A 15,178-nucleotide genomic window follows, 5' to 3' on the forward strand; every position below is an offset into this window, starting at 1 on the left:
GGGGGTGCCTTCCACATGACGCGAGGCTCGCTGATGCTCCTGGCAGATTTGGCAGCTCTGCACCACATGCAGGTTGGCTTCCGGGTACTCTGGCAGACGAACACCCAGTGTATGAATCCAGTTTTTCCTGGGTTGTTGTTTTCTGTTCCTGAAGATAATACTATGTACCAGGGGATTGGTATTTTCTTCATAATGTTGGTCGAAGATGCAAAGAATGTCTTTGAATGTTGCAGTTGTCAGGTCCGTTTGCGGTGCCAGGTTGTAGTAGAGACGCTGACCCTCGGAGTCTAAGTTACTTAGTAAAATGGCTTTCTTCCTCTCGTCTTGTAGTGCCTCGCATCCAGTCGCCTGGAAAAATGTGCAAAAAGGATGTTTCCAAGTGAGCCACGGTACTGAAGGAGTACCGGGTAATGCAAGGAAAGGTGGCATGGGCGGTACGAATGCCATGCTGGGCACTGGGAACAAAGACGGGGTAGTTGAGGTTGATGGAGCAGAAGTAGACGTAGTTGTAGCGTCTTGCATGCCGAAAGCTATGTAGGAGCAGAAGTAGAATGGCAGAGGCAAGCAGCAGCAGAATAAACGGTTTACCTTGTCACCAGTTTGTAGTAGTTTCGGCGAGATGGCAGGACGGGAGACCTGCGGCATGAGGCTTAACAGCCGGGCGCAATGCGCCGCAAAAGAAGAGCTGGACTGCTGAAGTCGGGGACCAGACAAAGAATGCCTTTATTCTGGTGAGGGGAAAGGAAATACATCAGGGTACACTTACAGCATTAGGCGTGGAGTGGCGCCAATGGTCATAACCATTAAAAACCGAAGCTGTGTACCGTAACAGAATATCACAGAAGTGACATGTGTTCAATGCATTCGCTGCCTTGTAAGCTCCACCAAGACACACTCCCACTAAAGTGGTCATTATTAGGGCCACCATATGGGTCAGGTGCTTGCACGCTGAATTGTCAAGTTCAGTCACATTTTAGTATTGAAATAACGAAAGTTTGGGCCCATAGATATCATGGACACTGGCTGGGGGGAAATTCGACTGGAATCAAATTAACGGAAGTCTACTATTCTAGAATTATTCAAAGTTGCATGGCGAGGCATTAAATTGACATTTACTGATGCTGTTGTGGCTGCAAAACTGCCTTGTCTACAGCATACAGGTACGCAAGCTGCCACCACTATCTGCTGCATTATCTCGCTCTTCATGCGGATGCTACGTCACGGCATGAGCAGACAGCTCGGCAGCGGTTGCCACTTGTTGCATCATTGCAAAGTTGGCAGCGGTAACCATGGTAACAGTAAAAAGAAAATTCAAATGGGGCATTTTGAATATTGACTGTTTGCTTTGATTTTCAATCCCAGGGGAACTTTTCAAGCTGTGAGCTTTCATTTTTGCACAACTACTAGTTATATCATCAAATAAAATAGTACACCTCCAGTCATTGGGATCATGTCGAGCAGGCCTAGTGGTAATCATCATCAAGCGTAGTTAGAATGGCACGAAAATTAAGAGCTTTACTGGCCTGGTATTGCATCAATAAAAGTACACTGCCACACAAATTGTATGACTGCTAAGTAGAAAAACGTTTTTGCAAGCAATAAAATTATTGAGGCAACATTGTGTTTCGGCAATGATTATTTCAAATAGAAGAGTGACTTATGTGCATGATTTGTGCTGCTGCAGCCGAACCACAGCAGTGACACTGGCAGGGGAGCACCAGCCATGTGCGCCGCTGAGCTTGGATTGGGCCGAGAGCAAGGCAGCTCTGGAAGTGGCTGCTGACCCCTCGGAGCATCCGCCTCATCAGCCGGTTTGCGCCGCTGATTTGCTGGAAACATTACAGGTAGGTTGCTCCATTGGTAGGCACGAAAGGCAGTGTCTACTGTGTTGTGACAGCACGGACCCAAGTATATGGGGGTTGGACTTTCCTGCATTTAGCCATGTGTGACTTAGCCGTGGCTGGAGAAAAGAAGATCCTATGAGTTGAGCCATTGATGAATGTTTGAACCTTTAAGGCCTCTGTGCCCCCTCAGTGAAGGCAACACACCCCTTTGGCCTCGGCTTCACGTAGACCGTATCCCCAGACCGACTCACCCAGGAGAAATCGGTAGTTGCCTTTTCCTGTCCTCCTCCCCAATCTTCGTCTTTCTCTGTTTATTTTCAACCTTACCTGTCTTCTCTTCTTTCACTTATGACTTTCCAGGCAGCAAGCGTTAACCTTGTGTGGGGTAAACAATCTTGGTTATAACAGATTTGGTTATAGTGGTTGTGCACAGCTCGCATTGGGAGGTAGGCCTTGTCTTACACAAATCCTGTCATGTCCCCTTGTTGTGCTCCACAGTGTGCAGCTGGCACCACTGCCGAAATCAGTTAAATCTTTATGGCCTCATCATTCCCCTGACTGCACCATCGCCCTCTTATAAAACGAGGGCGCTGTCACCATGTGACCGATGTAGCCGTTGTGGGGATCGAGGTGCCTTCCCACTCCTCGTACCCCAGCTCCTGCGTTGTGCTCGTGCCACCGTAATGCTTGTGCCACTGTAATGGCAACATGGACACGGCTAGTGCGTCGGAGCTAATTTCCTATTCAAACCATGCTTCTCCCTCCCGGGGTCGAGTCACTACGCGAGCAAGTGTCACCGGGATGCGCCATGATTGGCTTCCCGAGTGGCGGCCTCCAGGCGCCCCCTCCACCCGAGCTCCCTTCCGCTGAGCGCTTCACTGCCGCGGGTGATGCTTGTAGGCCCATAACGAGCTTAGAACGACAGAAAGCTGAGCTAGTTGGTAAGGATTCATTATGCAAAATAGAAGTGAGGCGTGCAGACAGGACACAAGAGTAGAGAAGTAGGCAACACGAACGCCATGGCGTTCGTGTTGTCTACTTCTCTACTCTTGTGTCCTGTCTGCACGCCTCACTTCTATTTTGCATAATGCCCATAACGAGGTGGTTATATGGGACCTTTGTTCCCACGACTTCTCGTTCTCGCGCTTGGTGGACCGCTTCCCTGTTAGCCCTAGCGCAGCGAGCGCGTGTACTCGATTGGTCTTGCGGTGAGTGCCGTGACTGTCGCACTGTGCTGTATCTTGAGTAAATAAACCCGTATTTGTTGGGGATCTGACTCCGGAGCCTTCTCTGCTCTGTGTTGGAGAGTCGACGAATCCTGCCGTAGTGCTTTTGTGCGTTGCGGAGTGGAGGAGCGTCGTGCCCTTTCCTGACTGTCACTCATCGGATGAGCCTTCTGCAAACCCATCTCCACATAACTTGTGCCCAACTTGGGTTTCAGCATGGCATCACAGCAGGCCCTTTCACGGCCCTAGTTCCTGCTTGATCCCCTGGCTACAGATTTAATGTCCTTTGATGCAGATGACATCGCCTGCATGTGGTATGTTCGCCTTGGCAACCCTCTGCTTTCGGCCACCGGGAGCCATCTTTCCTTTGGACAGCCCTTTAGTGATGTTGACCGCTTGGATGTGTACAGTAGTCCCCTAGCCATGCCAGTTTCAGGTTTCCGCTTGCTGGCCCCCTTTTGTCCTGAGCGCAGTTGAGTACCAGTGTGTCCCGTGTCATAGCCACCCTGCTTAGGTGCTGGCACAAACTCGCTCACTGGCCTCTCTCTGTCCTGAGCGCCTTTCTCAGACAAGTTCACCGCGGAGCAGGCTTAACGCTCTGCCATGGGTGCGAGTTTGCTAGCTGGCCCTCTTTGTCCTGAGCGCAATTCGATGTTAGGTGTGCCGCAGCGGAGCCCCTCTGCCTCGCTGTTGGTGCAAAACTGCTCGCTGGCCTCTCCTTGACCCAAGTGCAGCTGGTTGGCAAGGTCGAGCATGAGCCAACCTGCTCAGCCAACAATGGCACTGCGCTTTCTGACTACTGCTTGCCTCATGCACAGCTGAGCAACATTTTCGACGTGCGTGAGCCACCCCGCTCCGCCATCGATCCGTTCGCCGGTCGTGTGAGGCCTTATGCACCTGTCGGAGCAGTAGCCCAGCCCTCCTCTGCGCCGTTTACTGGACCCTCAGGGTCAGGCGTGCATTTGGGAGAACAGGCGCAGGTGGGCCCGTCTCGGACCACTGCGCCTGGCCCAGAGCAAACGCCGCTGCACACTGCAGACGCATAGCTTTTCCAAGTCCTGATGGAAGTGGCGCGCTCACAGCCTAGTGCTCTAAAGGGAGACCTCCATTCCCCCCAGCCAGGCATGCCGAGTGGCCTATGGGTACATCTGGAGTACGGCGGTTATTCGGGATGCATGAGTGCTACGGAGTACCTCGAGGCACTGCACCGCTATCAGCAGGCAATGCGGCTGGACAAAAGCGCGATGCTAGGCACTGTATTGCCTGTCTCGCCAACAGCCCACGTGGCACGGGAGTACCGACTTGTTGGCCACCAAGCTCATTCAATGGAGGAGTTTAGGACGGTTTTCCGCAGCAAATTCCTCCCTATGACTATGAGTGCTGCATGCATTGCGAGCTAGAGCTTCTCACCCAACACCCCAACGAATCTCTGCTCGAATACGTCAGGGCTGTGCAGGAGCTGTACTTGCTGACCCCATGGCATCTGATGCCGAGAAGGTGGAGCAGGCCATTCGTCAAGCCCATCCAACCTTCACCGCTTGCCTTCGGAGCGCCCGTTATCGGTACCTCAATGACTTGGCATCCGATGCTAAGCGGATTCAGGGCGACATACTGGCAGTGAGTGTCTACCACCCACCGCCACTGCCGTTTGCCTTTCTCGAACCTCGTTTTGCGTGGGCTGGTGGTGACTCGTCACCCCCTAATTCCCTGTAATAAGAGGTGGCCTTGACCACGAGAAAGTACCGAGATGCGCCACCATACATAGTGAAATTAGTCTGGTTCAATAACAATGGCTGTGTGGTGTGAGCACAATCTGTTGCTTTCTGACCGCACTCTCGGCCCGTACTCGCACGCCCGGGCACGCTGCTCTAGCCCGAACAGCCAACAAGAATGCGAACCCTGTGCCCTGCGTGCGAGGGAAAATCCGATCGCAGTGCCCCTTTGACTAGTGAACAGAAACCAGCTAGCGCTCGAGATGTGCCCAGGCCCCCTCAATCGGACTGAAGCGTTCTCTGCTGCCATGGAGGAAGGAAAAAACTGAGGAGAGGCCCTACCCAACACCTCTTAGACAAGAAGGCCTGAGTGCTCAGCGAATGACGTCACGGAGAAGAGGCCAGTGGCACGCTCGGGGATACGGGTTGAATGAAGGGATCGCGGCTTGGTTCACCTAGCAGCCGTATGCTTTTATTGACCACTCCACACTTTTTCTTCAGTCGAAACTGCGGAATGAGCAGCAGGCACCTTACAAAGCATTTATTTAGAGCCACAAATACAAAATAGCTTTGTAAAGCTTGTGCAGGTATTGATGCCAGCAGTTTGTTGTAGCATCGCGCTTTGTCGTCCTTGTAATGTACGTTTTTTGTGCATTATAATAATTATTATTATTTATTATACCCTACACCTCATACCTATTACTTCATATAAATTGTATCCATAAAACTTTTTCTTTCCGCATTTTTGTACTTATGGTTTTTATGGTGCGGCAATGATGAATGTAACGCACTCTATTAGCTTCACAAGTGCGTATGAACAATTTTACTGGGGACACATGTACTTATTCCAATCTAGATTATGCTTAAACGAATAATTTCGCTTTTGACGCACTAATTAACGCAGTGCACTAATTTAGAACAACTCAAATAAGTATAGAAACGGAATATAAGACATTCATGCAGCTATTTACAAGGAAACAGCTGCCTTATTGCGCAGATTTTCAGCTTTTCTCTTCCTTGCCTTAGCATTGGCATCCAGTATTTTGTCGTTCATCTCGTCAGCAGTAGTTCGTCAATAAAATATTTGTGCTACACCACAAAAGGTGCCTTAACAGAAATTCACATTTGTGTCCATCCTCGCAAGCGTCGAACTCTGAGGAATCATCACTGACGAGCAGTTCCAGCGTGAGGTCAGTGACTAAACGACGTTGTTTTGGCAGATTAATAAATTCCTCTTCCGGAATGTAGACATTTTGCTTGTTATAAATTGCATCAGGTCTTCTAGGTTTAGAATCTTATCTGCTTCCTTCTCCTTGCGGAATGCTTCAGCAGACGTTTCACACGGTTTTTTCAAAGAAGCAGCCTCAAGACGCATGCGCTTGGAATCGGGATCCTCCCTCGAGGTGCTTGGCTTCGAAAGATAAGGTGGACATTCAGGAAACTTTGATGGGACAGCGCCTGGGCGAAGACGCAGGCGTGAGAGTGGTGCAGTTACGGTGTGCCCTGTAAGGTCGTCGAGGTGAGAGACCTCCCGTACGATGTCGGCCTCAATGAAGTTAAGTTCACAAACCTAGAAAGAAGTTAAAAGTTGTTCTAAATTCCTGATTTAAAGGAACTTTCTTTAATTCAGCAATTAGCCTTCCCATATTTTTCAAAAGTAACTATTTAAAGAAGTTCTGAACATCTTACCCTGGAGTGCGGTGATACATTAAAGTCTCCACGTGCTATCGCACTAATCCAGGCACTCTGGGCTTCATCTTGCGAAAACTTGAAGACTTGAAGCTTGAAGTTTAGCATAGCGAATAGATTCCAATTTCTATTCGCTATGCTAAACTTCAAGCTATAGGCAACAACACTTAGTTTGATTTCTTGGCGTATCCTCCCCCCTTTTCTTTCCCCTTTCCTTTCTTTTTCTTTTTTTGTCAGCCGGCATGTCAGACGCCCTTGACACGCCGGCTAACGCACGTGTGTTGACAGACCGGGGTGGGGGGGGTGGGGGCCTGGCTTTGACAATGTACACAGCGTTCCTTTACTCTCAATTCGACACGCTAACACATTTTCCCTCGTTTCCGCGTCCTCCTGCCACACACCCCCTCCCCTTTAAAAGAACCCCACTTATATATACCATGGCGAGGAAAGCATATGTCGCCTTGAAGAAGACAAATCCACTTGTCGAAACGTTGGCTCCTGCATTCACCTTGTTCACGTTTTGCTCATCGTCTTGAATTTCCATCTCCCGCATTCCCCGTCTTTTCTCTTGATGTTCGTCAACTGTAGCTCGTTTCTCACAGCACTCGCGACAGCACAAACTCTTTTAAAAAACAGAGTGCGTCCAAGGCTCATGCACACCTGCACAGGTGTACCACAATACACATCTTGATAGAGCTTTACGCAGAATATGTGCATTTTCCTGCCCTCGAAATTGCACGTAGGGGGATCTGTGTGCATAGTTTGGAACCATGCGCCGGCTAGTCGACTCTTCATCCGGGAAGATAGGAAAGAAATCTTATCTGTGCGCACGAGACACGCAGGGAAGTGAAGGTTACTGTATGTGCTGCAAGAATGAGCAAGGCTTCACAGAACGTTGGCCTGCGAACACATCAAATGGCTGTTCTATGGTCACATGTAGGCTGGGTCTACGCGTGTACTGTTCGGCACTGTGCGCCGGCTATCACAAAACTTTGGTTCCATGAAGCTTCACTTACCGTGGGAAGAAGGCACCTCAGGCCGCAGTCAGTGTATCTAAACGCAGAGTCAGAAATGACATTCTGCCTCCTCGCCAGCTCGCTGTGGTAGTGATGCAGGGCCACCCGAAATTTGTTCAATAAAGCACTGTTCCTCAAGCCACAGCGAGAATATGTGTTTGTGCTAATAAACTCCAGACGGATTGCAAATGGGTCGGGAGTTTCTTACATGTCTCCAGTGTATTCTTGCAGTGCAATGAGAATGCGTACATTTTTTTTCTTATAACCATACATATAGATTGCAAGTCTGTCTGAGAGCCCCAGGAAGCCCAAGCAGAGAAAAGCAAGTAGAAGGGAGCGATAAAGGTGATATTTTTTAAAAACACGCAAGAATTGGGCAAGAGCCGGTATCTGCGGTTGATGAGAACAGTTCAGTTGGCTGAGCTGATAAAGCATGTTTCTTTTCATAAAAGCCGGCAAAAGCAGCGGATTCGACCTCGAAGTTAATTCGACCTACGAAGTTCCATTATGAAATTCTTTCAACATAACTTTGGCACCGGTAATGCGATGAGACGTCGCGATTGCATCCTTTGGTTTAGGATTGCTGTGGAGTTGCACGTCCGAGCAGCCAGGTTGCGTACAGCGCGGTGTTGTTTCGCAAGAAATGTAAACAAGAGAGGAGAACTGGCCCGACATGATGGTGGAGCAATGCCAACTTCCAGCTTCATGTTGTGGCCCCTCCTCAGTTTTTCCTTCTGCCATGTCTACCATTGCCATGAACGCGTCCATATTGCCCGAACACACAAAGCGCGCTGCCCGACGCTAGAGCCTCCTCGCCCGGCGGGAAACGATGTGAGCTGCCGGTGAGCTCCCCCTCGCCAGTGGCAACAGTAGGAGCGCATGGTGGTGACACGCAACCTCTGGCTCCAATGGCATGTTGTGCTGGAACTGACTCTTCCCCTACACCAGTGCCTTTCATTGCCCTTACGATCGCTGGTTGGCAGTTTGTGGTGCTGCTGGATAGTGGGGCTTTGGTCTGACTGTTTGGCGAAGAGGCTATGGCTCATTTGTGCCGGCGTTCTGTCCGCATTAAAACCTGCAACACCGCCTTCCACTTCGCGAGCGGTACGGCTACCTCATGTGACTCTGTGTGGTTGGTTGGGCACTGGGCGAATCACGTGCCGTCGGCACTTTGTGCATCTCCCGGGTCTTTATGTGCCCGTGATTCTCGGACGTGACTTCCTCGCACGCACGGGTATCATGATTGACGTCGCAAGCGGAGGCTGCAGGGCAGGCCCTTCTGACCCCATGCAACCCTTTGCTCGCTACGGCGGCCCCCCAGACGCTGGGTGCCACGTGAGAGCAGGAGGAGAGGAGACCTAGTGCAGCCCCCTTGGCTCGTCTCCCTCACTCCATTGCCAGTACTGGCCCCTTGGCCGGCACGGCGAAAGACGGTCGGTGCAAAACACTTTCTCACGAGCATTGCGCTGCTATGGTGGTCAAGGTTCCAGCTACCCTGGCGACCACCCCGTTAACCCTTTACTGCACCTTGTTGCATTTATGCAACATTCCAATGAACCGTGGTAAAAACAAACACAAAGTCCATTTGGAGCTGCCTGTGCATGTTGTTGCATTTCCACAACTTTTGTCTGAAAAAACGCGCCACCTTGTGCTGCCATCTGCGCTTATCCTTCGCATCTTCTATCAAAACAAACGTGGCGGAGGCTGCGCATGCCCGCGAGCAGTAATACAGGTAAGTTTTGCCAATTGTAAATGTATTTCTCCATAAGACAAAGTGAAAAAAAAATTCTTATGCTAAGCTACACATTCTCCTGACTCTGTTGATTAAAAAAAAACATTGTTATCTCGGAAAAGTTTGTTCGTGGCAATGTAACATTGCTATGTTGTGTAAATGCAACAACGTGTATATGGTTTTCTATCTTCTGAGAAGTTAAATGGCCCCTAAATGCTTTTATGTCCGATAAATTTTTTTCTGATAGTGAAGACAGCGACCTTTCCGGAAGTGACGACAATCCCAAGTGTAAGTTCGTTTCGATTCAGTGTGTGTATGTTTTCTGGACGAATTTCCTTTATTTTTTCTAGAGGATACGGTGCATCCGCACGCTGCCATGTCTCATTGTCACGGGTGTACCCTTACATCTGTGCTTCTATGTTTCTAAATTTTTATGATAGCGTGAAAACACTGCATTACTTCCTGGCTGCATGGGAATCTGCATGATGTACTGCTCAAAGTGTGGGAACCACTTGTGCTGCACACGCAAGAACAATTGCTTCTTTTTGTTATATACTAAAACATGAGTGCACCAATGATTGTCACGTGCAAATAAACATCTTAATATGAATCACACTAAGTCCATCTTTCACCTTCAACTTCTTCATTTGCATGTTGTTGCAAATATGCAATGTACCCTTTTTCTGCAAATTCAAACCACAGAAATGCGCTAAAGTTAGTTTCCATGGGAGTACAGCTACTGTTATGTTTCATTGCAACTCTATGAATAATATTATGACGAAACAAAAAATTGTGCCGTGAAGGGTTAAACAGCAGGCTCGGACTGTTCGCTGCCGCCTTTGTCTGACAGCTTGTCGGTGTACAAAAAGGCACACCTGTTGTCAATGCTGACTCATTTCGGTTAGATCTTCACTGAACAACCGGGTTGCACCTCCCTTGTGCGACATTGGATTGACACAGGTGATGCACTGCCGTGGAATTCCAATCCTCGCCCTGTTAGTGTCGCCAAGAGGAAGGCAATTAACCAGGCATTGGGTGAGCATATTGAGACCGGTATTGTTCAGCGCTCAAACAGTCCCTGAGGTTCATCGGTGGTAATGGTCTCCCAAAGAGACTTCTCTTTTCAACTCTGTGGGGACTACCGCCAGCTGAATGAGGTCACGAGGAAGGGTGCTTATCCTATGCCTAACATGGACTCACTGGTGACTAATCGAGGCGATGCGTGCTACTTCACCACCCTGGATGCTAGCCGCGGCTACCTACAGGTTTATGTGGAACCAGCTGATGCGGAGAAAACTGTGTTCACTTCTCACCGAGGCCTTTGCCAGTTTACTCATATGCCATTTGGCTGCTCTGGAGCTGCAGCGACGTTCCAGAGATTGATTGACCACATTCTGGGGGATGCTAAGTGGCACTATGCACTGGCATACCTCGATGACATTGTCGTCAGTGCCGCAGGGTTCACTCTAAACCCGAAGAAAGCTAAAATAGCTGAGACTCTCTTTTCCCTATTTGGCTTTACCATCGATGGGGGTCATGTTTTGCCGTGCGAAGAGAAGGTCTGAGTTATCCTTAAATACCTGACGCCGGCGAACATTCAGGGCCTTAGGCGCTTTTTAGGAATGGTGAACTACTGCAGATAGTTCATCCCAAATTGTGTCACTCTCCAAGCAGCCTTGACTGCCCTGTTGAAAAAGTCGGCACGATGGAGCTCGGGTCCTGAGCAGGAGGGTGCCTTTCATGCACTATCCCGAGCTCTAGTGGACACAGCCGAACTGAAGCTGCCCGACCTTAACAGGGAGTTCATTGTCCCAGCTGACGTGAGCGACCTGGGCCTTGGGGCTGTGCTGCTTCAAGAGCACGATGGTGTTCTCCGGCCAGTCGCCTTTGCCAGCCGGTCACTTAACACAGCCGAGCGCAACTACAGCGTGACCGAAGGGAGTGTCTCACTACAGTTGTTGCTCTCCGGAAGTTCGACTGCTATGTCGGCGTAGTGCCGTTTGTGGTGGAGACAGACTACATGGCACTCACCTGGCTTAAGCGTTTGCCCGAGCCCTCAGGCCACCTTGCATGCTGGGCGTTAACACTGCAGCAGTACAACTCTGCTGTGCACTACCGGAAAGGGAGTGTGATCGTGGTGGCTGACGCCCTGTCATGTGTCCCAGTTTCGGCGTCTGACCCTTTGGTCTGCCACTCCTGTAAGCATTCACACCAAGTAGAGACTGGAGCCTTTGTCTCTCACGACTCGAACGGCACCAATTCGCACTCAGTAGAGACCGCAGCCTGTGTCTCCAATGGCTCGAATGGCATGATCCCCTATGGTGGAGCAATCCCCAGATTGCCAGCCTCGGGAGAGGATGTTTACGTGGTGGACTCTGTTATTTCCTGTGGCATCGTCTTCAGCAGGCAATAACTAGTAAAGGCACAGCAGAATGACCCATTTTGTCGACAAATCATTGAAAAGCTCACAGAGCCGAGCTTTCAAAAGGAGCGAGGTGGCAACGCCGCCGGGTGCACACAGTGTGGGCAGCACCCGCTCCCATTTCCTCTCACGTACTCAAGTCGTTCCATTTGCATGTGGCGGATGTGTCGAGCCGGTGTAGACACGGAAAAGAGGCACTACGTGCCCTCCTGTGCTCCGTCGCTCTCGTGACACGCATACCTCTTTCCCCCACCCGGCTTGTGGGAAAAGGAGAGGTATCTGGCGGTGGAGGAGGACATTCCCCTCGCAAAAGGTAAAAAAGTATAAAAGCGCACCACCAGGGGAGAGAGAGGGTCTCTCTCTGATGCCCGACTCCTAACCTGCCAGACTGGATCACCTGCTGCTACCCGTGAGTGGCCTCGTTTGCCTGACTATCCCAGGTAACGAGGCAAGCCTATTTATTATTACAGAGAGGCCAGTGTTCTTTATTGCTTGTAGCAATAAACATTTTTGACGCCGCTGGTTGCCTTATTCATTCGAACCCGACATCGTTGCGATTCCCGCACTACAGGTTAGGGAGTACCACGGAACAACGGTGGGGCTAGATCTGGAGCTCGCCTTCAGCCCTAGCTGCACGCAGAGTGGAACCCCTGCAATGGACAGCTGGTATTGCTGTTGGCACCGAGTGCGATGCAGCTGGTACGGTTGCGGGCGCATTGGATACGTAGCTGCTTGACGCTGATGGAGTTCTCCTGCACTATATTCCATCTGAGAAGGCTTCCCAGCAGTCTTTCAAGGTGGTGATACCCCGAAGTCTAAGGAAAGCCACCTTGAGCTATTTCCATGACTCGCGGTTGGCCGGACATGCGAGTGGCCTTAAGACTTTCCAAAAGTTGTGCCGCTCTGCTACCTGGCCAGGCATGAAGCATAACGCTCATCACTATGCCCGCTCATGCCACATGTGCCAATGTATGAAGCCTTGTGCGGGCAAGCCCCCGGGCTCATGCAGCCAATTGACAGCCAACTATCCTGGCAAGTCGCAGCCTTTGACATTATGGGACTCTTTCCCAGAATCCAGCTGTTATGTTGTTGCCATTGGCCTGTGCAATTTGCTGTAGCGCCACAAGGTGGCACTTTTACAATCATTGAAATTTTAAAACCATCGGAAGTAAGAGGCAATTGGAGGATTGGTGGAAGAAAAGTAGGGAAACGACAAAAAACTGAGATGTACAAAAGCACAGTTCGCAATAGGGGATCAGAAAATTTGGTTGTGGGAGTTCATGGTTGTTTTTTTTCTTGTTTAACCTAGGTAGCGCATTAGGCAGCATAACAACAAGAGCTTGGTGGCGCAACCCACCGCCCCGTTCCAAAGGGGACGCTCATAACATCCATGCATCTACATCCATCCAAATAAACGTGCTGCTGGCCGGGTATGCCAGTCAGCATTTGGACCGAGCCTCGTGCGTGCGCTATCTGCAGGGTGTCTACAAACCGGGAAAACCGGGAATTGTCAGGGAATTTGAATAGTCTGGAAATACTCAGGGAAAACTCGGGGAATTTGTGCTTCTATCAGGGAAAATGAGCTGTAACTTTATTGAAAGGGAACGAAAGTCGTGGTAATGCTGGCTCCAGTAACAGAGGAATCGCAACGAATCGTCATTGACGACGTGTCATCGGCACGATGTATTGCCAGAGTAGTTAACGACCGATTTTCCCGACGCCCGATTTTTCGGACATGCCCGATAATTCGCACGGCTTTGCGGCATCACCACGTACTCCATATAGTCAATGTATATGGCCCTGACTGCAGGTCTGAAATGGCATTAATGAAAGCTACCACCGCCGCCATTTTGATTATCTCGCCGCCTCGAAGCAGGAGATTCGCTGGATCCGCCTGCACACAGATCCACTGGCAGCCGTAGCCACCACCGCGGCAACGTTAGGCCTAGCTGCTTCTACGTTCGCTGTTAAGCTTCTTGCCGTACGGTGAAGTGTTTTTCATTCAAAGAATTCGCCGCTGTCAGTCATGACACCGACTCCGCCTTTGTAATCCTCGCGATTGGCTTCGAAGCTCGCAGAGTACAACGCGTTGCGTAATGCCAGTCTCCGAAAGTTAACTTCGCCTCAGTACAGCAGTGTTAGGCGGTGAAGCATAACAAGCGTGGGAAGGGGCAATTGTCACTGGACGCAGTATGTATTCCTTCATACTGCACCGATATGCCTAATAAGTGTACTGGCAGGCAGCTTGTAAGCACTATCGTCTGGTAGCTTATTAACAAGGATGGGTCTTTACCCAGTTTCAAGACTGTGACAATGATAGCTTCCTTCCATGAAGTTGGAAGGTGTCCGGCTGCCCAAATATTATTAAAAAGTGCGAGCAATGTAATTTGTGTGGCCGTGTGCATGTTCTTGATCACGTCATACATGATCAGAGCTTTTACAGACATTCAATGCATCAAGACATCCAATGTTCAAAGGACGGTTATGTAAATCGTTTCCTATGAATTTGCGGCCCAGAGTCTTGCATTCTTCCATCTCTTTATGGTTAAGGAATGTCTGTGTATAGTGCACGGAGCTAGACAGATGCTGAAAATGTGTTCCAAGAGCATCTGCCTGGTCTTCCAACCTATTTCCTTGATTATTTACCAAGGGCAGTGGATGCAGTTCCTGCTCCTTTAACCTTCTAAGTGCCTTCCACACTTTTGTTTTCTGGGTATACGAATTGATTCCCGAGAGGAACTTCTCCCAGCTTTCTGTCTTAGCCTGTCATCTCGTGCACCTTCCCTGCTACTTATACTGCTTGAATTGAACAAGGTTTTCTGCAGTTGGGTATTGGCGCAGAATGTCCCATGCCTTGTTTTGCTTTTTTTTAAAACTTGTCTGTAGTCATTGTTTCGCCAGGGAACTCGTCTTCCATGTGAACAACCTTTTGTTTGAGGGATGAACTTTTCTGCTGCGTCTATGATAAAAGCGGTAAAATATGATACGGCATGATCTGTATTAAAATACTTATAAATCTCGTGACATGTACTTGGATTCCTTAAAACATTTCCAATTAGCTTCAGCTAGTTTCCAGCGAGGGACATGCAGAGGGAAGTCATGTTGGGTTACTAAGTTTTCTAAGTTAGATTACTAAGGGCTGAATGTTACACCCAAAATGGCAAGAAAAGAGGTGACCTGAGAAAGTAGGTTGGACATGCAACAGTTCTGTTGTGGCTGATACACATTGCAGCACTTTTTCCAGTGCTACTACAAATTTTGTTATTGCAAGCTCAGCCCTTAACCTTTACAGAACGTACAGTCAAACCTCAATATATCAAACAGCGCGGTGATTGCGAAATAGTTCGATATAGCCAGAATTCTATATGTAAAATCATGTAAAAAAAATGCGTCAAAAACTTCTGCAAATCAATCAATGAACCAAGGGCACGATCGGGGATCGTTCGGAGTGCCCGTTTGGTTGTGCGGCGTGCAGTTGGCCTAGGCCGCACCGACTTCGTCCGCCGTTAGCGCACAGTCGATTGTGGTGCACGCAAT

The 15,178-nt window shown here is 49.5% G+C and overlaps 1 protein-coding gene across 6 annotated transcripts in view; it reads left to right on the top strand.

The window, feature by feature from the left end:
• The window catches only part of LOC142566744 (transcriptional adapter 1-like), a 132,589-nt gene that overhangs the window by 102,513 nt on the left and 14,898 nt on the right, over window positions 1-15,178 (top strand). For all 6 annotated transcript variants that reach the window (XM_075677624.1, XM_075677619.1, XM_075677621.1 and 3 more), the window contains one exon: window positions 1,685-1,844. In XM_075677624.1, coding sequence (XP_075533739.1) covers window positions 1,685-1,844 — 160 coding nt within the window. The remainder of the gene's footprint in view (window positions 1-1,684; window positions 1,845-15,178) is intronic.

The sequence above is a fragment of the Dermacentor variabilis genome, unplaced genomic scaffold (genome assembly GCF_050947875.1).
Source record: "Dermacentor variabilis isolate Ectoservices unplaced genomic scaffold, ASM5094787v1 scaffold_13, whole genome shotgun sequence".
Taxonomy (NCBI): domain Eukaryota; kingdom Metazoa; phylum Arthropoda; class Arachnida; order Ixodida; family Ixodidae; genus Dermacentor; species Dermacentor variabilis.